At 39.4% G+C, this 25,622-nt stretch overlaps 1 protein-coding gene across 3 annotated transcripts in view; it reads right to left on the reverse strand.

Annotated features, from left to right (window-relative positions):
* grid2 (glutamate receptor, ionotropic, delta 2) overlaps positions 1–25,622 on the reverse strand; it is a 559,974-nt gene that overhangs the window by 41,953 nt on the left and 492,399 nt on the right. For all 3 annotated transcript variants that reach the window (XM_075467787.1, XM_075467788.1, XM_075467790.1), the window contains exon 14: positions 1,010–1,176. In XM_075467787.1, the coding sequence (XP_075323902.1) occupies positions 1,010–1,176 (167 nt within the window). The remainder of the gene's footprint in view (positions 1–1,009; positions 1,177–25,622) is intronic.

Genomic DNA, 25,622 nt, shown 5'->3' on the forward strand with positions numbered 1-25,622 from the left:
ATTTGGTTTCGTTGTCAGACATTAACGTGAATCAAATATTCATGACAGATGACGTCTCAGTATTGATTCAGTTACATTTTGCTATCTTTTGTGGTCTTCACAGAAACACTTCACAGCTCAATCAACTAAGCTGGCAGTCCGGTGAAGTAGTTTATGTTGCAGCATGGTATTAAATATTAATGTAAACAAAAAGACAAACAAGTTTCTCTCAAGATTATAGGGGCATGGAGCAGTTGCTGGGAGGATCTTTCCGTGAGCGACTTTTGTGTAGAAGCTGCAGAAATTACAATGCCCCCTTGTTTCCATAAGGGACTAAATAGACAATGAATAAATGAATAAAATCAGTTATAGTCTTGATCCATGAGATAGCACAGATCATACTACCAAAATAAGATAAACAACTGGGATCAGCTTGGATACTTTTACGACTGAATTCAATCTAGTTTTATCTATATTGTCCCAAATCGCAACATAAGTCATCTCAGGTCACTCTACATAGTGAGGTCAAGACCTTCCTATATAAATATAGAGAAAGCCAACAATTCCCTTTGAGCAAATACTTGGCGGCAGTCTCTTGTTCACTTATATGTGAGGCCAAGCTGTCACATTTGCTTAGCCTCAGTGTGAAGCATGGCTGCACACAAGCTGCTAAAGTGCGATTTCACTTTTTTCCCTGGAAGATAGATATTCCTTTCAATCAGCTATATTCAATCAGCATATTCTTCAAGCAGTGCATAGGGGCAGACTTGATAGGGGTGGCCACTTTACTTGACATTAATCTCGAGCAGTAGCAATAACTCAGAGAAACTCTCCAGATATGGATACGGACATGGATACATACCTAACTTGTCGGGGTGTTTCTAAACCTAAAATAGAGACGAGATGACTGCGCAGAAGCGTCAGAGATAAAACATTGCTACCAATGTGCATGTGAAACATATTCTTTCTTATAACAAATAAAATGCAGGCAGAGATGACTCTGACTGTTGTTCACCGTTATGAGTCTTACCTTTGGGAGAAAATGTCCCTGTAGGGGCTTCCGTGCTGCATAGCAATACCATATCCACGGTCTGGTGCGTTGTTGCTTACAGTGTAGAAGGAGCAATCTTCATCATTATTTGCAACGTACTCCAGCACTGCCGCATCCCATATAAAGCCAAACCGGCCATATTTCACCTAAGAGGAAAGAAAAAGACGCTTTTAACATACAGATAACACAGAGATGACATTTTTCTCAGTAACGGGAATATTGGGATCGTTTTCAAAGAGATCCCTGGTGAACTTCCAGTTTGATAAAACAAAACTATTTAGAGCTTTGTATTCGCTGAGCCATTGTTGAGCATAATAAATTGATAAATTCTAGGAGGACAAGTTCACCCAAGAGCACAGAGATAATAATATATATTTACATATATGTATATATTAGTACAGCTAATCAACACCTTTAGTCAATAAAGTAATGTTGCACCAAGATTACACTGGTCATCTGCGGTGGAACTGCAAAATTGACAGCATAGCTATTTTACAGTCTTTATGTTTATGCAAGTCTTTATGACTTTATGTTAAGTCTGCATCTTTATGCAGTCTTCATGGTTTTTTTTGGCTCATTTTGCAACCTGTGTAGTGGAGTGTTGGATATGTTTTACATTTTCATTAAGGCTGCATGTCCCTTTTGTCTTTGTGTATTAGACTCTGAGATGTAGAACAAAAAAGAGTTAAGGTGAGAATCACAGCTCGAACGAACATACGCACACACACATACAGTTTTTTTCATTATTTTTTCAACACATTATTTTAGACTTGGTGTGTCATTAACTTTAATGGAGCTTTATGAAATTTTTAAACCCGCTGTCTTTTGTGTGTATGTAGGTATGGATATTCATTTATATATCCATACCTACTTACACACACACACACACACACACACACACACACACACACACACACACAAACACACATACAAGTGTGGGGGTGAGACTTGGCCTATGTATGATGACTAATGTCTGAGAGCTGACAAGACCTTCTGATTGGGTAATTTCACAGCCTGCAGTCTGCTGCAGCGTGTGTTTGGGGGATGTGTGTATAAGTGCGTGTTCAATAATTCACTGGAGGGTTTCAAAATGGCTCATTCTTGCTCCTTACGACCTTAAAAACCGAGGAAAGAACACCACTTTTAGTTTGAAGAATAATTTTATTATTTCTGTTCAGTTTAAAAGAATACTGCCCTTGTATTACAGTGATTAGTTGAGGCTAATAGAGGTCAATTACACTAAAATAAACAAAGCTCGATAAATCTCATTAAGATTGTTATTATCTGCGTGTGGATATCTTAATTCTAAGTATAATATCAATACTTTAAATCTCATATAAATAAATGAGGGCTGATTGGTAAATCAATCTGTATACATACCATAGGTTGATGTTAGCATTAGGAAAGATTAATAACAGATCTAGTTATTACAAAATTCTGTGCTTCGTCAAAGACTCTGACGAAGCATCAAACTGTTGTAACAATTTTCAGGGTCTAGATCACCGGTCTTCAATGTTGTTGACATAATTAATTGACCACAAAGTCTCTTCGTTAAAGGGATAATCCGGAGTAAAATGCACTTTAGGTCAATTTACGGGATGTTGGGAGTATATACGTTGAGTTGACCTCAAAATCATTTAATTCTGATGTGTTTTGAGAATTTTGATTTGACCGTTTTCAGCCAAAAGTCGTTAGCCTGGAGGAGAGTGGGGCATATGGTATCGCCGCTACGAAACGCTATTTTTACACCTCTTCTACAGCTCCAAACAACATAACACTTACGTGGTAGTGAGTAGAGGGTCCCTAAATCCAAACAGAAGTGTCCCGAGGTCTTCATGTGGTCGGATAGAGAGTCCAGAATGAATTTAATCAAGCCAGTATCTTTCCGGAAATGTTGCTCCTGCAGCTGGCATCTTCAGCGTAAAGTCCGTATAGTAGAGAGCCGAGTGTGGAGTAACACGCTCTGGAAATTCACAATTTCGTTGCGTTTTTTTTTTACAAACATAGTCCAGTATTTCTTTCGAAAGTGAAATGAAGTTGTATGCAACAGCAAAGCCTAGCTTACTAACAGGTTGGAATTTTATAAAATGTCACGTGACCTTACGTCTCGCGTGACCTAGCCTCCTGTTTACGGAAGACGTCTTTTGCGTGACTGGAGTGACCATCACAGAAGAAGGAGAGGTGTGTGAGCAGATTGTTGAACAAACAGCGGAGCAAACTTTTGGAGTTATGGTGCGTGTTTGTTCCTATCCTGGCTTTCGAAAGGAATACTGGACTATGTTTGTAAAAAAAAACCGCAACGAAATTGTGAATTTCCAGAGCGTGTTACTCCACACTCGGCTCTCTACTATACGGACTTTACGCTGAAGATGCCAGCTGCAGCAGGAGCATTTCCGGAAAGATACTGGCTTGATTAAATTCATTCTGGACTCTCTATCCGACCACATGAAGACCTCGGGACACTTCTGTTTGGATTTAGGGACCCTCTACTCACTACCACGTAAGTATTATGTTGTTTGGAGCTGTAGAAGAGGTGTAAAAATAGCGTTTTGTAGCGGCGATACCATATGCCCCACTCTCCTCCAGGCTAACGACTTTTGGCTGAAAACGGTCAAATCAAAATTCTCAAAACACATCAGAATTAAATGATTTTGATGTCAACTCAACGTATGTACTCCCAACATCCCGTAAATTGACCTAAAGTGCATTTTACTCCGGATTATCCCTTTAAATTTTTTTAATTTTATTTCATGTATCGTAAAGATGTAATGATACACTAACTGTTGACTACCCTCAAGTTCAATCCCCCCCCCCCCGCGCTTCTTTTTATTGCATAGTGCATGTTGCTATTTAGGTCTATCTTTAAAAAGCACAACATCCACTGTTACACGACCCCGCTGTTACATCTGAGGACACTTCACTGAGGAGGATGTTAAGCTGTCTTAATAACCAGATCTAAATCTGGTGGACAAGAAATTCATTTCAACAAAATTAAATTGAGGCAGAAATAAATCATATCTGATCCATCCCACTCCATTAAAAGCCTTAACAATGCTCATCGTGAGCATGATGTCGTGAGAAATCTTGACGCTTTCCTGAAATCTTCCTTGAATTTTAATATTAAATATTATTTTTTGACTCGCTCAGAACTCTGTGCAATCTTATTTGACTAAAACGAGTGAAAGCATGTCACTCCTGTTGTGGCTCATTTGCCGTGGTGAGAGACAGCATAGCTCTTAGCTTTGAAGTACATTACCCTTGTTTCCACTACTAGGTCATTTTTGTCACAGATTGTCAATGCAGCTTAGCCTGGCGACGCCATCCCATGTACTTCCGCCCAAAGATTTTGGCTCCGCACATAGTCTGGCCAAATCCCCCTACCTCGGTTCGCTCAGTGTTTTGCCAATCAGCAAACAGTTGCGAGTGGTGACGCAGAACTCACGCGCGGAGTCCATTGTAGTCCATATAATTGTAGTTTAACCACAGCGGAAATAAACATGGCGACGGAAGAACGCTAGAAGCTATCCATGAAGTTGTCTCAACTCTGGAGATCATTACACAATTAAAACGAGAGCAAGAGGAATGCCTCGTCAATTTTGTTAGTGGCAAGGATGTCGTAGCTCTCCTTCCAACTGGCTTTGGGAAAAGTTTGATTTATCAAATGGTACCGGTATAATGAAAGCGGATGTGGGAAGCGTGATTCGCAAGCTAGAGCCTCGCGAGAGTAAGCATGAACCTCGGCGCATAACCAACGTCCTTTCTAAACATTACTGATTGGTTAAGGCAACTCCAATGAATTTAAGTTGCTGAGTAAGGTCCCACCCTCCATGGAAACAGATTCCTATTGGGTTTTTCCAGACTGTTTGACGGAGTCAACAGTCGGCTTTCGCCCAGGCTAAATGCAGCTCAATGCAGACCTCAAAACCAAAGGTGACCAGCCTCTTTTAGTCAGCACTCCCAGGTCTTCAACTGCATAATAAATCTTGCCCAGTCATTGTTAATTTCAAATCGGATTTACTCATCCTTTTTCTCTTGCCTTTTGTTCTGTATGAAGCTGCCTGTGTCAAATTCACAAGTACACTTTCAATTTCTTTTACTGACCGGTGGTTGAGTGATGGCAACTTTTACATATTTTATGTTGTTTTAATTCTATTGTATCGTATATATTCATGTTATGTTTTAAATATTTATATGATTCTATATGCTCTTTTTATAACTGGCTTTGATTATCTTTTATTGGCCAAAATAGAGAGTGCAACTTCTGTTGCTTTTAAACAGGCTTTATAAATAAAGGTTACCCGACTTGACATGAATATATCTGTTTAATGTGTTTGAGCAAAGCTTTAAATATATTAAATCTGAAATGAAAATTATAGTTATGTCAACACAGAATACAATCACTGGAGAAAAGAATGATTTCTATGAAGACGATGATGCTGGAACCCTGTGAAATGCCTTCACCTGCAATTGCATTTCATATACAGAGATGGCATACTGTATGTAAAAAGAGAGCACTGGATTTTATGCATCAGAACAAGTACTCTACATGCACAGCATCATTTTAATATAGACTCAACTTTTTAATTACTAAAGATAACAATCACAGTCGGGGTGGTACCATAACTGTGTGGTGGTGAATGTTACAGTACTTTCCTCTGCATTTTTTTCTATCTCGTAAATCTTTTACACACTACTCCCACTCTATATCTGACATTCTCAAGTCACACGATTCTGGTGTGTGGGCTCCCAACAATGAAAGGAAAGGATAGCAGAGCAGTGTTGAGGAAAGAGGAAAGATCTATGACCACAAAAAAGAAAAAAAAAGGACAAAGAAGATGAATGACCTCTCCACTGATAAAGATTGGGTGAGATTATCTTCAAATGCAGCTTTAGACTCAACTACTTTCTATAATTAACTAACGAGAGCACAAGTTTCTGGGCCACATTCCAATTAAGCTGTTAATTATTTCCATTGATTCTATGCACCTTTGACACCCTGGGACAGACTCTCAATGTTTCAACGTAGATTAATGTCCCTACCCACATGTAACACATGAGAGGAAGAACAGAATAAACGTAAGATGCTATCTATTTCTTTCACAATAGAGGAAGGAAATAACATCTTTGGAATTTAAATTATTAACAAAAACTAAGGAATAGCGAAGCAAAAATGTACGTGAAAAGTAAATTGATCAATTATTACAGTGATAATGTCTTTTTGTATACATGTGTACATAAAATTCATAAGAAACTAAATACACGCCTCATAATACTTTCTAAGAACATAAATACTGGAACTGAAAATGTTAGTATCACTATTTTCCACCAAAACATTTACTTTTAAAATACTATACTATACTAGCTCCACTTTTGGGGACTGCAGCATTTACAAACTTGTTATTCAGTCACATCACTCATCTGGTGTACGACTGAAATAGTCCACAGTGATTTGAGGCACATGTGTATCAGCATAAACCAAATGCACTTACCCCCCTAACCTTAACCTCGCTGTCAGAGTGTACCCCCACTCTCTAGTGTGAAATCATGCGAGTTAAATGCCCACCATCAAACCCAGCAACCTCTTTGAGGCTGGCAGGCTGCAGTTCACTGATGTAGTGCTTCAATTATTGAAAAGAAGAGGAAGAGGGAAAAAATATACATAGCCTCTGAACATCATTTAGCCAGCCGTTCTTTTTGTTGCCACAACATTGTTCAAAAAAAAGAATCTAATGCATACATTTTTTAGGAGACAATGTTGATACTGTGGGTGTCAAGGGGAAGTCAAAATGTCCGCGCATGAATCCTGAATGCAACTGCATACGGTATACAGAAACATGCAGAGGGTTAAGAGAGGAATAGTTTGAACATGTCAAAATAGTTTCAGAAACCAGGCTGCAGAGAATATCACCAGACTGCAAACACCCCAGAGAGTGTTCTGGTGGTTCGGTGTCAGAAATATCACAATAGCACAAAGCTGTGAGAGAACCAAAGCTTGGGATATTTGAAGATCTCCGTATTTGTAAAGGTGTTCTTTGTTCAGATACTGAATTAGGGACTCCAAGTTTAAAAGCTACATTAAAGCGGCAGTCGGCAACTTTTTTTTTAGTCATATTAGCTTGAACTGTCATGGGATTCTGGAAGTAGAATATTAAATAGGCTGTTTAGGAAAAATAACGAAATCTGTAGCTCCCTCTGAAGCCTGTAATCATGCTTACAAAAACCGAGCGCTCCCGGCTGTTTTTAACCAATCAAGTTAGGGTGGAGGAATCCTACCTGTCAATCACAGCTTGTGCACACGCTGCTGAGCGTGAGTCTGCCCCAGCTTGTGTGCGCTCACACTGGTGTGAACTCACGTGCACAACCTCGTCCACAGAGGGGGAGGGGTTTGGGGGGGCGATTCGGAGCTTGTTAGAGGTTGGGGGAGGGACCTGAAAGTTGTGTCAGTTCGAATTTTCCGACTTTAGACTCGCAATTTTGAAAACTTGCCGACTGCAGCTTTAAGTTTTCATATACAAATATTAATGTTATTACACTCAACCTACACATTACATAATATACATGACATTATTCACTGCGTTTAGGGGGTTGACCTGCCAACTTATAATTTTCTATTTGCAATGCCCTCAATCTATTTTCATTACAAAGAGTATTGGATACACTTTTCATTTCATATGTTCGTGGTATCTTGTTATTTTCATTATAATATCACAAAAGGAGGCCATGCAATATATACCGAATTGGTTATGAGACTTTTCATGAAGTCAGCCAATAAGTTTTTGTGCTTTTGTGTCACCAGATATTAGCCAATTTCCTTTTTCTTCAGCTGAATAGCTGGCTGTGTTATGTTGTTCATGTTGTAGCTGATAGGAACTTTAAAACTTGAAAAAATTATCACATGCATGAAAAAGATTAAATGCATCTTTAGTAGAATAAGGGTGAGGTTCACAATGACCAAACAGCCAAACAAAACAAACAAACAAAAAACTAATCTGTTACCTTTCATGGTTTCATATATTTAACCTTTTACTTTTCGTGTCATATCATGTATTAGTCAATACAAAACCTATGGTGCAGGGCATCTCCATGACACTGAACCGCCTCTTTATGAACTCTTTATGAACCCTGAGGATGTTCTGTGATATGCTTTTAATAATAAAAGAAAATGAAAAAATACCTTGATGGAGATTGTATTACTTTAGCAGAGTCATACAAGCTCCATATCAAAAGTTCATATGCACCTAATGATAAACTTGGGCCAATACCTAATTGTTTATGAATAAATGATCAATGAGTGAAGAAACTAAATCCTAAAATTAAAATTTACTTTGTATTTGCACCAATGCTAAAGTAAAATAAACATGTTTGTGTTGTCTTTTCTTCAGTGAACTCTTCATATTATTCTGTCTAAGGTCTTGATCTTGGTCGTCTTTCGAAGGAAGATTCAATTATTACACTTTTCCATGTAAGCGACACTTGTTTAATACTAACAACTGCATGTACAATCCAAGCCCAGTTCCAGAAGAAATATGGGAAGTTGTGTAGAAGGTAAACAGAAACATAATGCAATGATTTGCTAATCTCATAAACTAATATGTTAGTCACACAACAAGCAATGTTGGAGGTTTCTCTACCATTTCATGAAAAATATCTCAACTTGAATTTGATAGCAGCAACACATCTCAGAGAAGCTGGACTGGGGCGACAAAAGCCTGGAAAAATAAGTGGTACAAGACAAAAAAAAAAAAAAAAACTGGAGAAACAAATTAGTACTAATTGTGAACAAAGTTCCCCACGCTATCCACAACACTACACCGTGGTAAACATGGCCCTGTCTCACCTTTTTTTCAAATGTTACTGCTGTCAAATTCAAGATGAGCTAACATTTTAGCTTCATAATTGTAAAGCCTTTTTCTAAAATATACATATATATATATATTTATATATATAATCTAATTTGATCATTGTAAAATGTATCACTTTGACTAGTCAAAATCTTTTCTATCTTCTGTTGTCAACAAATGATTGATTTATGAGATTTGCAAACCAGTTAATTGTTCTTCTGTTTACTTACTTTATACATAGCGTCCCAATTCTACGTATCGCAGACACACTCCTCGCACACAAATTTGACCTCTGTTCCGTGTCAAGGGTTGTGACTTGAAGTACCGATGCAATTAAAGCATACTTTACTTTTCATCAGACACACAGACAAGGGCAACAATTAAAGTTACCCAGATATAGAGAAAAACCTCCGCACACAGCAAAAAAGGACCACACAATCACACACTGTCAAACGTCAAGCGTTGAATCCTAATCATTGCATTGGGCCATTGTCTCCTCTCTTGTTAGTGTGACATGGACAACCCAGTAAGATCTATAATCACTAAATTATAGTCACCTCCGTCTCTCTCTCCTCCTTCTCTGTTGTTTTTTTTTTTTTGGTGTAACTCACGCCACTTTTTAATTTGCATGACCCTGGAGTGGAAAGAAAATTAAACTAATGCTCTTTCTCTTTCAGTGCTTGTGGTGTATGTCTTTTTTTTAACAAAAAAAAAAAAATGAAATCAATTTTAAAGGATTTTGGTGACAGTGGAGCTCAGTTAATGAAACCATAATACCACTTATCCATGAGCTTTAGTAATTTATGCTTCACTCTTAATATGTGTTTTTTATCCAGGACAGCATCAGGCAAAGGGAAGCAGGGAGAGGTTCAGTCAAAACAAGGTAGCAAAACACCACCTGGGTTGGGAATAGAACATGTTCAACAACAACAATTTACATAGGCGCAGTCTCACAAACAATAGTGCTTTAAAAAAAAGAATCAGATGACATAATATTCTGTAAAAACAACACTTCAAATGAGGGGCAGTTCCAGTGAATAATCCAAACCTTATATAATGAAGGTACAAACAACATCTGTATTACATTGTCCGAGGGAATCTGTTCAAATATTGCTATGTGCTGCTCCGCAGGTCGTACTCCTTTTTGTCCTGCTAGTGATTGTTGTGTCTACTTGTTGGGTATTACCTGGACCCTTCTTGCCAAAGAATGGCCAATGTGGAGCTGCACCTCTGTGCTTTTAGCCATATGCTGGCCAATAAAGCCTAAGTCTGTGTAGGCTTTTAGAATTTTTGGTTGTGTTAGTTTAGTTGACTTCTTTGTCATCCATCCATCCATCCATCCATCCATCCATCCATCCATCCATTATCTTCCGCTGGTCCGGGGATCGGGTCGCGGGGGCAGCAGCTTGAGCAAAGAGACCCAGACGTCCCTGTCCCCGGCCACTTCCTCCAGCTCTTCCGGGGGGACCCCGAGGCGTTCCCAGGCCAGCCGAGAGACATAGTCTCTCCAACGTGTCCTGGGTCTTCCCCGGGGCCTCCTCCCAGTGGGACGGGCCCGGAACACCTCACCGGGGAGGCGTCCAGGAGGCATTCTCACCAGATGCCCGAGCCACCTCATCTGACTCCTCTCGATGCGGAGGAGCAGCGGTTCTACTCCGAGCCCCTCCCGGATGACCGAGCTTCTCACCCTATCTCTAAGGGAGAGCCCAGACACCCTGCGGAGGAAACTCATTTCGGCCGCTTGTATTTGCGATCTCGTTCTTTCGGTCACTACCCACAGCTCGTGACCATAGGTGAGGGTAGGAACATAGATTGACCGGTAAATCGAGAGCTTCGCCTTCTGGCTCAGCTCCTTCTTCATCACGACGGGCCGGTGCAGAGCCCGCATCACTGCAGACGCCGCACCGATCCGTCTGTCAATCTCCTGTTCCATTCGTCCCTCACTCGTGAACAAGACCCCGAGATACTTGAACTCCTCCACTTGGGGAAGGATCTCGTTCCCGACCCGGAGAGAGCATTCCACCCTTTTCCCGACTTCTTTGTCAATCCAGGGTAAAGGTCAGGGCAAACGTCATTAATGTTCCATTCTTCTTTACATATTGTTTACAAGATTGGCCTCGTACAGGAGAGCTGGGAATTATTTTCTCCTGTTTATGTTTGAAGCTGGAGAGTTTAGTTGCATGTTGTGAGTTAATTGTGCTTTCTCATTTATTCAGATGTGTTTTTAGCAAGACAAAGGAGATGAATGTAGATCTAGGAGTAGAAATAAGGAGCACTATTTCCATCTTGGGAGAAGAGATGTGGGTCGTGGAGAATTACATATACCTGGAATGGAAATAAAACACTGTTTAAAAGAAAAGACAGGGCCGATATCTTAAATACGTTTATGGTGGAGAGGGCAATTTTAATTGCAATAATCTATAGGGGTAGAGGTATCAGAGCCAATGACTCAAAGAAACTGAATCAACTGATTTAGAAATAATACAACACTAAAATTAAAGTGGTAGCTCTGCGCTGAGGACTGCTCTGGAGTCCCGAGAGCTTGTTGTAAAAACATTAAATGGATGGAAACATTAAATAATTAGCAAAGTGGTTAACATGGAACTGAATGTATATATTGTTTTTTTTTTATTTTCCATTCCTGTTTTCGATATCTTGGGGGAAAATACAAATAAAATGCCTAAAGTGTCTCCTGATATTCTCCGTTTGGAAATATGTTGCTTCACCCGACCAGCCTGGACATAACAGCACCGGGAGTCTGGTGGGACGAACACCTAAAAGCAGAGCTCAAATCATGGAAAAAATTCTAAATTTGGAAGTCTGAATTGAATCAGTGATAGTTTCAATGCCCTGGAAGAGAAAAGCCTTACTACCTCCACATGTTTTAAGCAATTAAGTGACTACAAAGCTTTAACAAACAAAACACCTTAGTTCAAATTGAATTCACCGTGAGTGAGGATAATCCATGGGAGATGTGAAAGCACTATTAGAAGCTTAAACATGAACATCTTTGAAGTCCTTTCAAAATCTAGAGCCACAAGTCCCAATCTAATATTGATCTAAAGTCTTCCCTGGAGAGTTGTAAAGACAGGTTTCTTAGTTTAAATGGAAACAAAATAGAAATGACATAATGGAAAAAAAAAGAAAAATGGTGTTTCATCTTCTCATATTTTCTTTGATCAGCAAATACTTTGAATCAACCGAGTTGTTCAAAGGAAATTATATATAATTTTATCTTGATTAGATGAATACAGCAAAAAAAGCATGAATAAACAAAGAACAAAGCAGAAACTTCAAGGACTTCTAAAAAAGCCACTTACAGATAATCATACTCCTCGGTGTGAGTTCATATCCAGACTTGAAAACTTTTTCCAGATGATGCTTTCCAATTACAATACAGAACTTGGCCAATGGGCAGTTTTCAAAAGGGTCTCTCTATTTCATCCAAAGTTCAAACACTTTGCACTCAGACTCTAGACATGCTCAAACTTCAAAATGGCTGAACCTACTTCAGGGTCCACTTTCTATCCTTGTGTATGTCTTTTTTTTTCCACATCTCTCTCTCACATCCCCTCTCATAAAGAGGACTAGAAGATCTTTCATGTTGCTTCAAGTCTGAACTGAACTAGATACTATATACTATGTACTATAATCTTCTTTCTTCTTCATCCATAAATTAGATCAAGGATTACAAACATGTCTAAAGTGGCACAGAGCAACTTGTCCCCAAGTGTATAGTTAGTTTCTTGAATGCTCACTATTTAGCTTTTGAGCATTGTGAAATTTTACACATGGGAGGCTCTGTGCTTTGTTTCCATTCAATGGGAACAAACTAATAAAGTTGCTTAAAAAAACTGTTGAAAATTCAGATGAAGTCTCACAGCTTTAAAAAACAGTAAATTTCCCCAGTTCTATTTATGCACTATCATGTATTGGCAGCTTTGTAATCCGCATGGATTTGTGAGGGCGGCACATCCTTACTCTCAAAGTAGACAACACTGCATATTTATCGCTTTTTGTGTCAGCTTGATATTACAGAAATATGTGAAAAAAGCTCTACCTCTTTAACAATACATGGCTGGCGCCACAGAGACAATGCCAGTGTAACGTCAATGAGCAGCTTTATCAGAGCAGACAAACAAATTCCCTCGTTGTGGTGGACACATGGGGATAGTGGTGCTGTGGCACATACAACTGGTTTGATTCCTGACTGAATACGTCATTCGGTTGCCTTATATCTAAGAATTGTTAATTCAATTTTCAGTTGCTGTTTGATTTGGTTAACAAAAAATAAAAATGGGATGCAACCCATAAAAAAAGGAACAGAATGAATCCTCTTTCTTTTCACAGAGGTGGTGGTGTCGTTATCCCAATCTGGTGCGGTATCCTTCAGTCTGACAGCCAAGTCAGTGCAGTCAGTGGAAAAGCTTTTTTTGCCTGTTGATTCCACCCAGTAATCTATTGTTCAAAAGATGTGCTTACTTCCTTTTTTTGATGTATCTAGAACATACTATAAATGTGAGGTTTTTTTTTATTTTGTTTTTCAATCACAAAATATGGAAGTGACATAAAAGAAAAAATTTAGAACTCGTGTTATGGCATGTGGTACTTATCTGTGATGACAGGAAAAAGTTTATGGTCCCTTTTTTGAGTCTGACGAAGAGCAAGCGAACTTAGCAATGTTGATATGTAACGAAACGCGGGGGTTTATTGCATAATGTACACATAAAAGGAAAGGTTATGGGCCAGTAATACAAAGAAAAAACAAATGCATAAAATAAATATGAGCACATTTCATGCAGATTTTAATAAACGTCAGTAGACTGAGTGGAATGTAGTCTTATCAGTGCAGCTTCCCTCTTGAATTAGCTTCATTGGTACATTTTTTTAACATTACTTACGTTAAAAAAAAATGGTTATTTACTTTCAAATTCCCCAACTCTACTTACGATGTAGCCACAGCTTTCAACTATCTCCTCACAGACAACTCTCCCTGCACACTTCTGCATGTTTTCTTGCATCACTCTCCCTTGACTTGTTTGATTTCGAGATATGAGACACACACACAAACAGAAAAAAAGAAGAAGAAAAAATAGACAAGCTCAAAATCCAGCATTCATATGTCTCATGCAATAACTACCAAAGATCTAAAGCTTCTCATAGTTTCAAAACATTATGGAAAGCGGATCTCCCTCTCACTGATCCCACACCAATATATGCTCCTCATGCATGTCTATGTGGAATGAAATGTGACAAATTCACTTTTAGTTACAAACTTGCATGCCTTCGTCACTTCACTCCAGAATGATTAAACTTGTGCCTGTAAATTCTAAAGCTCAACGGCTCAAAGTTTCAATATTTAGAGAGGAGAAAGAACTGACCTTCCATTTAGGAAATGCTGTTTGCTTTACTTCTCGTTTTATGAATGCAAAGTGTGATGACTGAGACACCAGATGATGGTGTTTTGTTCGTCTGTAGAGAGTGTAAGAAAAGTGAGAGGCTGATAACTGTGAAATATTAGAGAAAAAGCTGTCCAATTCAGGTTCTAAAAGATCAGCAAAGGATTTTGTCAATCCTTAAGCCAGCTAGTTCTGTCTCTTGACTCCTGTGCTCTCTCTCAGTACTTGTATCCAACGTGCTTTGTGTTGCCTTTGTTTGGGCTTTATTTGACAAATCAGAGAGCATTACAATGAGCTCCCTTGCCAAATTTTTCTCTCTCTCTGCACTTGCTGGCTGCATGTAGATATGTGAAGATCTGAATAAAGATAAGATTAGGTGCAGGGAAATCAATCAAGGCAAAGAACAGAGAGACAGCACCTCTCCCTCTATGCGTCACGATGCATCAATATACATGAGGAAAGCTATTTTAAGACAGGTTCTCTAGCAATGTATGAAGTGAAAACTGTTTAAAAAAGTTTATGTTCCCACATATGCAAAAAGTCCTAAAACCAGTGTAAGCAATAAAGACTTAAACAGTATAGGAAGGTTTTCACCGATTTGTTTGCCTTTTCATGAGTTTATCTGTTTCAGCGAGATTATGCAAAATGATCCAAGACAGATTTCAGGAACCTTGGCGCTTTGGTGAAGCACAAGCAAAAGAGGAAACCATTCAATTATGGTTTGTTATTTAAAACCGCCTCTGCAGAGGCTCCCACTTCCCTTGTGATCAACCAAGAATCATTTCCCTTCCCAAAAAAAGCACAACACATAAAGACAATCAGTCTCAGACGATGAAAGCCGGGCACGCAGGTGGCATCAATTCCTCATGAGGCGTTCTGTCCGACTGCTTGCTCTAGTGGCAACAGTCGCTTCCATCCCCGGAGACACAATATGACAACTTCTTCACTCCCTCTCCTCTCTTTGTTTTCTCAGTTGTTTAATTACCATCGGCTGTCATTAGTTGTCTTTGTTTTCTTCAGGAAGAGGGACTGGGAAAAAAAAGAAATTAATCGCCTATTGCCATACTCTATGCAAATCTTTACTCAGACCCCGTTAAGCCGATGAGAGATGTGATAGTGGAAGAGAGAAGTAATTGGAGACAGATGTTGGAGAGACGGATCATCCGAGACGGATCAGTGAGCCAAAACTAAGATGCCACCCTTAATAGGATCTGGCAGAAAAAATTATTATTTCTCCCTTTCGTTTTTCATCTTATCCCTGCTCAACTGTATTTTTCATAATGGTGTCTGATGTTAAAATTTGCTTCTCTTTGGAAAGTGTGAATCATTCCTTTTTCATGCTGTTCTGTGCACTTTTTTTGGACTTGATGCGACTTGATGAGACACCTTTGAAGAGTGGTGTGACAGTCGTCTCATTTTTATGTCAAAATAACCAAAGAGATGACATTCGACCGGAGAAAGGTTAGATTGCATGATCCTGTCATAATCACTGACAACGTTATCACACAGGTGTGTAACGTTGGTATTTGGGCATACAGCTGAACTGTATGAAATGGTGTGCCTATGAAAAATGTGTGGTAAGTTAACTCAGACGATGCACTTCCAACACAAACTTAGGCTGTTTGGTCTAAGCACAAATTATGATCACTCTTGCACTAGAAATTATAATAAAAAAAGGTGACTATGGCTATGAAGGTGGAGGGTAAAATGGACAATCCTTTTACTTCAGAGCAATTTTAAAAGTACTGAGTTCAAACCAGCGCACACAATCCTAAGTGAGCTCTCACAAATCCTCCTCTCTGAGGTGGGTTCTCCAGTCAGATGTCACAGAGCCTATAAGTGTAGGATCAACTGCCTCAAGCCCTCATTCATTCCTAAATCCATCACACCACTCAATAAGAAGACTTGTTGATTTAGCTATGCATTTCATAAACTCCCTATCTCTTGCACTTGGGCACATTTTGCACTTTTGTTCTTAGATTTTAAAGCCAGGTTTCCTTTTTTTTATCTCAAGTGTTTTGTGTTTAATGTTTTTTCTTATCTTTTTCATGTGTTTTTAGGGTAGATGCAATATGGATCTCACTTTATCTTCTCTCTGCGTTACATATAATACGCCCCCTGTGGAGCGTCTGCTGTTAGCAATGTTCTGTCACAAAGCTACTGTGCACTGTGGCTCAAGAAAAATTTCCCCATGGAGGGAAAGTATATTTGATTTTGAATTGATATTTGACAAACAGATTATATGAATATGAGGCCAGTAGACAGAGGGATTAATCCACTTCCTATGCTAATGTGCTCTGTTGCCTGGCAGCACAGCACACAACAGTGGAACCTAAACATAGACCATATATACAAGATGCACATCAGAGATACCTTGCTGCTAAGACCAGAATGTCTAGAAATACCAAGCTTAAAGTGATGGTTCGGAGTAGATTCACCCTAGGGTCATTTGAACCATGACATCCAGCCAAGTAGCCCACCCGAAGTTTTTCCGATATTGGCTGAACATCAGCCGAGTTACTGAGTTATCCCGAATAGCTTAGTACAAGCGCTAATGGACCCTGGCAGTATCTCCAAAATTACCACACTAAAATCACATGCCATGACACCAAACTTCTAGCCTGGGCGAAAGCCGACTGTTGACTCCGTCAAACAGTCTGGAAAAACCCAAGAGGAATCCGTTTCCATGGAAGGTGGGACCTTACTCAGCAACTTAAATTCATTGGAGTTCCCTTAGCCAATCAGTAATGTTTAGAAAGGACGTAGGTTATGCGCCGAGGTTCATGCTTACTCTCGCGAGGCTCTAGCTCGCGAATCACGCTTCCCACATCCGCTTTCATTATACCGGTACCATTATGATAAATCAAACTTTTCCCAAAGCCAGTTGGAAGGAGAGCTACAACATCCTTGCCACTAACAAAATTGACGAGGCATTCCTCTTGCTCTTGTTTTAATTGTGTAATGCTCTCCAGAGTTGAGACAACTTCATGGATAGCTTCTGGCGTTCTTCCGTCGCCATGTTTATTTCCGCTGCGGTTGAACTACAATTATATGGACTACAATGGACTCCGCGCGTGAGTTCTGCGTCACCACTCGCAACTGTTTGCTGATTGGCAAAACACTGAGCGAACCGAGGTAGGGGGATTTGGCCAGACTATGTGCGGAGCCAAAATCTTTGGGCGGAAGTACGTAGGATGGCGTCGCCAGGCTACCAAACTTCTACAGTAGTACAAATATGGTCTGTACTCACAAAATGATGCATTTGGAAGTTTGTACATAGTCCAGGAGTTTATTATTATCAACACAAGCCTAATAGCTTCTCTGCTGCTAAAGCTGCGTCAACGTCACTTCCTTGATCTGGGAGCTTCAATGTAAGATGAGGGTTGATCTACTACTGTAGACAACAAAGTATATGCTATATTCTACATGAATTTTATGTTGTAGAGTTGTGAATTTATTTTATCAATGGAGAAATTGAGCAGCCTTGCTTTGTTGTTCTACTCCACAGAATAGCAATATTAATATTCCAGCATGACCCTTCCTACATGACACAAGCCTATCTGTTGTATCTGATTATTCCAACCCAAGCAGATATCAGAGGGTGCATTTCAGTAAAAATGGAAATAAGTAACTTCTAGTTCAAAGCCTGAAAATATATACAAGTTAGAAAGACACAATTAATTGAAAAAGGGGGATTAGAAAGGAATCCACAGTTGGACGGTAGTCTCATGGATCTGTGGTGTGCAGCTAGCATTAGCTGCTCAGAGGAGGACACCTGAAGCAAAGAAGCCACGTGGATGCGGCACAGCAAAGTTGTCCAAGACATCTGAAGGAATGTGACAGTGGACACTAACAGACTGCACTGATTCAATCCGACATCAAAGTGAGCTGCAAAGTTAGGAGCAGTATGACTTTGTTACAGTGGTGTTTATACACACACACACACACACACACATAGAGGTCTTCATACATAATACATAATGAAACTGCCTACAGTTGGAAGCCTATAATTCAGAAATATGCCCTGGCTGCCTTGAGGGTGAATTTAAATGTGGCACAATGAAGAATTTGGTATTTTCTTTAATAAGTGAAGAAAGTGTTATTACTGACACAATGATGCATACTTTTTAAAAATTTATTTTTACCTTTTAAATGAGAAACTAGAACTCTAGAACTGTTTTTTACATGATGGTTTCCCTCATTCTTTCTAATTTCTTAACCTCTTACACTGAGCGTTGTTCAGAGTACACAATCACTTAGTGCATTAGAGAAAGGGTGAGATGGCGTGGTAAATGGTAACGTTTTACACTTGTAGTTTACACTACAAGCCACACTCACCTATTCACACACACACTCATGCAACACACCTTAGTCTCTATAATGATACAGGGTGCACAATGCTTTTTCCTATATCACATGCATTCACACACCAATGGACAAATCATTGACATCGACAACCACTGACCTTCCGATTGGCAGACAACTGCTCTTCCTCCTGAGCTTTAGTGTTATAGGGTGGTTGGTTTTTGCATTCTGCTGGTGTTCAGCACCTTGCGTTTGTTTATGTATGCAAAGTGCTATTCAAATATAATCTGATTGACTGATTAATTGATTGCCTTATAAAGATTCTGAGAGACCGCCTAACTGAAAAAGACCATCAGATCTCTGAAAAACCTCTGTAGACAAGATAATGTTAAAAAAAAGTTGGTTTGTTTTGCTGCTGTAAGAGAATCAAAAGCACACAGAAACCAACAGGTGAACAGGCCTGTTTATTTGTCGTCAAATGCTCATAAGGACGTCGAAGAGAACGAAAAAGACCTTTGTGGATCAGCCTGAAAGAGGTTGCTGGTTTAACACTCATCCTGGACAAAGCTTTCAACTGTCAATGTACCATTCTACTTCGCTCCAACGCACGATTCCTTACTGTCCAACTGGTTCTAATGGTCAGACAGTGAACACCTTTAGACCGTAGCTCGATTAATAGCTCGACTCATCTGTGGATGTAACCGTAGAGCCCTTATATACCTTACTAATTAAAAAAAACAAACATGTGCTGCACAAGTGGACAAATGTATGTATTGCATACTTTATGGTTAGACTGGGCTGGAAGACAAGATTAAGTAGTGGCATACCAAACACAACTAATTTTGCATTTGATTTTCTCTCTGTCTTTTATCAACAAATCACCAAGAGCGACATTTACACAGATGAGTAAAGAGAAGTTATGACAACAAAAATATTACCATAGAAAGAGGATGAAGGAAAGAGAGATGACATGTGTCACTGATGTGAGCCAGATGTGAGAACAAGTTTAATTGGAAAAACACAAAACATGAGGAGACTTAGCCGGGCTTTAGGGCTTCCACTAGGAGTCATAAACATATCAAGAAACTCTTCACTTATGCTGAGAACATTCAGTATTATTAGTGTCAAAATTTACCTTCAAAACATTAGACACAAGGCTATGAAAATGCTCACAATCTCTAAATAGACATGCAGAGCCACTTATTTACATGCAGATGTGACTGCTGTCAGGTTGAAAAATAGTAGTGAATTGAGCCTGGAGAGTTTTCCATGATCCCCTATTGCTGAGCTTCCAATTCATCTGTGACAGCATAAGCATGTCTCAGACTTTTCCGTCTTATGGCTCTCTCAGGCCAGGATTTTATCATCCCCTATGTCTGTTTTCTGTTTTTCTTTTATGCTATGCTTTACTATAGCTGAATTACAATTGCAAAAAACATACAACTCTCATTCATGAGTTTTAAAATTCAATATGAGGGAGAAATGCAATCAGAAAGCAACACGATTCTGAACCAGACAAAGTAAGTCGTACATTTATTTCCCATCCATCCACCTATCAATGAACTGGTCTTATCCCTGCAGGTTTGCGTCAGTGGACGCACTAAATGTGTGAACTGTGCCTGCCACCTTGCTGCTTTCAATGCAGAGGATCAGTGACTGACCTGAAGGTCATCCCAGATTACTATGCTTCTCACCCTGTCAAGACCAATGAGACCAGACAGCAAAAGAGTGAACTCTATTTGGCAAATGTCTGAAAGTAAGTGAGAAAATTGAATGTCTGTCTTCGTCCCTCTCATAGGCTTCTTTGGATACATGCACTATAGCCCTACGTTTTTGCAGTCTTGTTCTGGAGGCGCTGCATATGGGAATACAAATGTCTGCATGAATTGCTTCGGACTTCTTGGGAACATTACCCAGTCAGCTACCTGGTAATAACTCCAGAAAGTCACAGAATGAGATGATGTATGAAAACAACATGGAACTCTTCAAAGCATTTACAGCGAGCAAGTGTGTGGGATGGCAACACTTGTTGCCTCACACTCTTTTTTTGTCTACCTGAAATTTTACTCCCCACTCACCTATTGATACAGCAGTTTCATCTAAATACTTGGAGTCATAGGCGGCGAGTGAGCCCGTCATTTGGCAAGGCACCGAAATCGACGTTTGTTTTTTTCAACCAAAAATAGCGTAAAAATTTGTTATTTGGCATAATTAAGAACAACAACACATGGATTGTGTTTCAAAATCAAAAAGGAGAACATGACGGTGACGATGTGGAATTAATTTCCAAGACTAACAAGTGTCCCGACTGTCTGTCTAGCATTTAAGGATTTTTTTCCCCTAACTTTTTTCTTTTTCCAAAACACAAGCACATACATTACACACACCCACAAGGCGAGCCACAGCCACTCATCACTCATTTAGTAGGCTATATAGACCTGGCCCAGTGCAAATTAAGCGTTCAAATGAACTTCTTTGTTTTTCCTTTGCCTTGAAAAAAGTTTGTATATCCATTTCATGCTTTTTCCAAAATAGCAGCGCGGTTCAAAAATGTTTACAATGCCAGCCCATTACTCATATCACCTTGGGCCAGGTCGGTGACGACATTGTTCTAATATCACCTGACCTGATTTTCACCAGGAGGCTGCAGCGACAACACTCACACACACAATATAATAGCCTATATAACTTGCGCAGATTATATATTATATATAATTTGCAAAATTCCCAGCATAACATTTAGGAAGGCACAACCTACCCTAGCCATCATTACCCATCGCCCATGCTGGAGTACTGATATCAACACAAAACAGTCATTGATAAAAGCCTCATTTGTAATAACACAATTGTAATAACGTGCTGTAACTTTTTGCATCACGCTTTGCCTCAGTTGCACTCTTCCCAGGAGCCACTCGGGAGTATTTCCTCCAACTGCGAGGTGTTTGTGTGAGTAGCAACTGTGATGAAAGTCTGAGCCAAATTCTCTGCATATTCTCCGGTGTTTATGTGTGAAAGTGTTTTCTTTTTTTTTTCCCACAGTCAACTGCATTACAACTGTTGAAGCACCCATATCTTTCTGATTAAAATGTGCGTTAAAGGCAGCTGCTAAAGATGTGTTAAATTCTCCTGAAAAAAAACTCAACCCAGACAAATGAAATAATCCATGTTTTTTGGTGATTTGTAAGGCAAAGGATATCTTTTGCAAATATCAACCATGGCCTTATACTGGGACTGCTGATGCTGACAACAAATGCATCACAAACAGTTGCAAACAGTGGCAAAGTCTAAAGGAAGCTAATAGCACAGCATAGAACTGTTGTGCTACCTACGGTCACACTGCAAGCTTAGTTTAAAGATTCTCTCTGCTCTTTGTCAGTTTAACAGCTGCCAAAGCAGTTCTGAGGATATAAAAGGCTGATCAAATGTTTGTGCTCTATCCCCCGCTGTGCCTCGGCCAGCCCTCCAGAATTAACTTCATCAAAAATTGTTTCAGTGGTCAGAACTGGTGCCAAATGGTCTAAGAACAGGCGTCAATAACCCTCCACCTCAACAAGGTGAAATTGCTGAGGATAACACCGGCATGCACTGCAGACCCGATTCCATGTGAGATTCAGATTGAATTTCAACTCAAGTTTCAATCTATCATTTCACATTTACATGAAAAAGTCTCTCATTAGATAATACAGAAGTAGGGCAGGCAGATGTGTAGGAGTCTTAATTAGAAACCATAGGAAAGGAATAGTTATGAGGGCAAGAAGAGAAAATGATGACTTAGATGCTTTTCCAGCAACTTTAAGTGAAGTCGCTGTTTCACCTGCTCCATAAGGTAAATTATGTCTTTTTTTTCCTCGACATATGCTATTTATCCCATGCTAATCTGGATTTGAGGAAAGAATTTCTCCAGTTTAACCCAAAAACACTGTGTGTCAAAAGATCTGACGGAGAAAGGAGCCACACTCTCAGTTTGCAGTGCAGCTAATATTATACAACAGTGATATTAATTTGAGGGGGCCACAGCAACACTTACACCAAATAAATGAAAAAACAGCTGATGTTTGTAAAATCTGGTCCAACTACTGTGATGTTAACATGATGTTAACACTGAGCCCTAAAAGGCCAGAACCCCAGCTTTTTTAAACAGAAGGAGAGGGAATAATTTTGTGACTTGGCTTATTCTGTCAATACAAACAGTCGTCCAAGGGAAATAGAGACATCCGACACTAGATTAGCAAGAATTAAGTTATAAGTATTGTTCACAGAAACCTAATCCACAGTTCAACCCAAAGCTAAAGCAACTGTTTACAGTGTAACTGTAAATCTCGGTTTTCTGCCCCTCACAGGCTGTTGTCATACTTGATCTTTCAACTTCGATGGCTTCTATTGTTAGAATGGGAATTAGTTTTTTTATTTTAAAGTCTGTACTTGGATTACACATCTCTCTCTGTGCCTATATGACCACACACAGACTGGGAGGAAAGGGAGTGCAGTGTGGGAATGAACTCTGCTCCAACTACATGGCAGGTCGTTTCATGTGTGTCACAGGAAATTAGTCTTCCTCTCCAAGTAGAGGTCAAGACACTGAAGTGCATCACAAAATACGAAACTTTAGGTGCATGTGTGACAGTGTTACTGCACCTGTATACCCATGTAAGTTTACAATTCTTTTGGTCAGTGTAGGGAGTCAAATACATTCAAGATGCACACATTGTTACAGGACTTATTATCGTGACAATTTCTTAAGGTCTGCTAGATTAACAGCTCACCAGAACTTACTGTTAACAAAAAAAAACAAAAAACAGCAGTCGACAGGATTTTAAGGAATATTTATTAGGAGTCTAACGGTGGTTAAGCTTGAGGCAAATTAACTTGTGTAACAATATCCTCAGATGACATTAGAGATTTATAGACATTAAAAAAAAGGGTCTTTTTCTTCCTTCTCGATCCTGCAACATTTGCTGATCTCATCAAATCCAGAGGCTTCCCAAATGCTGACCTGGCAGGTATTACCCTAGATACTTTGATGTTTGAATATAAAAAATTTGCTCCTTGTGATCAATGAAAATGTTACTTTTCAAAAAGGACGTTGTGAATGCACCAGATGGTCATGAAAGATGACTGGGCTGGTAGGCCGCAGGAAGAGGTCAAACTCTTGAAATGGATACACTGCTGTAACAAGACTTTCAGCTGAAAGCTAACTTTCTCTTTTGGAACAAGTGAAATATATAAGTATATATAATTATCTTCACAACACGCTTGAATCGGATTCTCTAAAGTCAGCTCTAATACTTGACTTGAAGGGAAAGAGACTTTCACATAATCCACCTAAAGCACTGGGTTTCATAGCCTGAGCTTTCATTTTGATAAATAATTCAAGTTTGTGGCAATTTGAGTATTTGTTGGTGCTTTTTTTTTTCTTTGATTTTTTTTTAACACCAGTAGGTCAGTTGGATTAATGATTATGATCTAGGTTCATTCATTTCAAGTACTGTGTTTTTATACCACATGTTTTACCCTACATGTCCCCTATGCATTATCACTTGGTCCTACAGTGACACAGTCATTTTGCAGTCAAAAAGTCTATGATACAATCTATTATACAAATGTTTAGTTTCACATCAAAGTAGGCATTACTTGTATATTACTACAGGAACTACATTTGGAGCATCCTTCAACTCTTAGTTTTCCTGCACTACCACTCTCTCCCTTTAACAGTATGTCTTCCATCGTCTTTCTCCAACATATCTCTCCGTTTGGCTTCACTCCAAATCCTGCTTCCCTGTCCTCCCAGTTCTCTGGATTGTGATGCATGTGTGTCAGTGTTCTCCAAAGGTCCATTAGTTGCTGGCACTGGGCTCTCTTGTTTCCCATAGAAATAGATAAAGACACAGAGCGTGGCTGCCCAGCAAATTGCATGAAAATGAGAGTACAGTGGACAGATGGAAACAAGGGAGACAGAAAGAGAGAAAAGGGGCTGATCGATGTGAAAACACCTTGATTTTGGCCCTAGAGCACAGTGTCGGTAAAGAGAATGTAGGGAAGAAGTAACAAAGAGGTAAGCAATAAAAACCAAGGTACAGACACAAAATATAGAAGAGTGGAAGAACGAAGATAAAAAAAAATCTTTCAGCATGCAATGAAAATAGTAAGATTGTGAGATAGAATGCTGAGATGCTAGAAAATATGTAGCTAAAAGATTCCAAAGAGGTGTGTGTGTTTGTTGGGGGGGGGGGGGGGGGGGGGGGGTGTTGGTGGCGGGCAGTGGTGAGGTGTGGATACAGAGAGTGGTCAATTGTAACAAGATATCCCACGACCAAATCCATTTATATTGTGCATTCTTTTTTTATTTTTCAAATCCATCCACTGCCTACTTTGTCCCCCTGATTTATCTACAGTCCAGTAATGGAACTTGCTGTTTCCACCTCCATACTGAGCGCACAGGAGTTAGAGTCTTTCAAACTTTATTTTTCTATTGTTTTCCTCTCTTTGACTTGGAAAGTACAATGTTATCTAATAGTTAGCTTTAGGTTGCACAGTAGTCTAGACACCATGCTTCCTTCATCGGGGAATTTGGCTCTTTGATTGATAAAGTTCTCTGACTTTAGCAACGTTGCTCTTTGTGTTTCTAACGGCCTAATTGCTTTTGTGCCCCCTCAACATTTCTCTCAACTGCTCCCTGTGTGTATTTTAAGCTCCTGCAGACCTATGAATTTTGTATTAATGCTATCTTTTTATCTGGGAACTCAGACACAGAAAAAGGCAAATTAATTAAAAAAAACCTTTACCCCCTTATTTTAAAAAGAAATGGCTAAAATGTTTTCATTAAAAAGCCAACAGCAGAAGTTGTCTATCTTGTAAGATCAAATTCTGCTACGTATTGATCTGAGTATTTTTTTTGTCTGCTTAATTTCACCGCACAAGGATGTGTCTGCGCAATTATTTTCACAGCAATTCACAGCCATCTTTGGATCATTAAGGTGAACTGCCTTGTTAAGCATGTGGGGGATGTCATGAAGGCCATAAAACTCATTATTGGAGATGTTTTATTAG

Source organism: Odontesthes bonariensis, chromosome 6, assembly GCF_027942865.1.
Source record: "Odontesthes bonariensis isolate fOdoBon6 chromosome 6, fOdoBon6.hap1, whole genome shotgun sequence".
Taxonomy (NCBI): Eukaryota; Metazoa; Chordata; class Actinopteri; order Atheriniformes; family Atherinopsidae; genus Odontesthes; species Odontesthes bonariensis.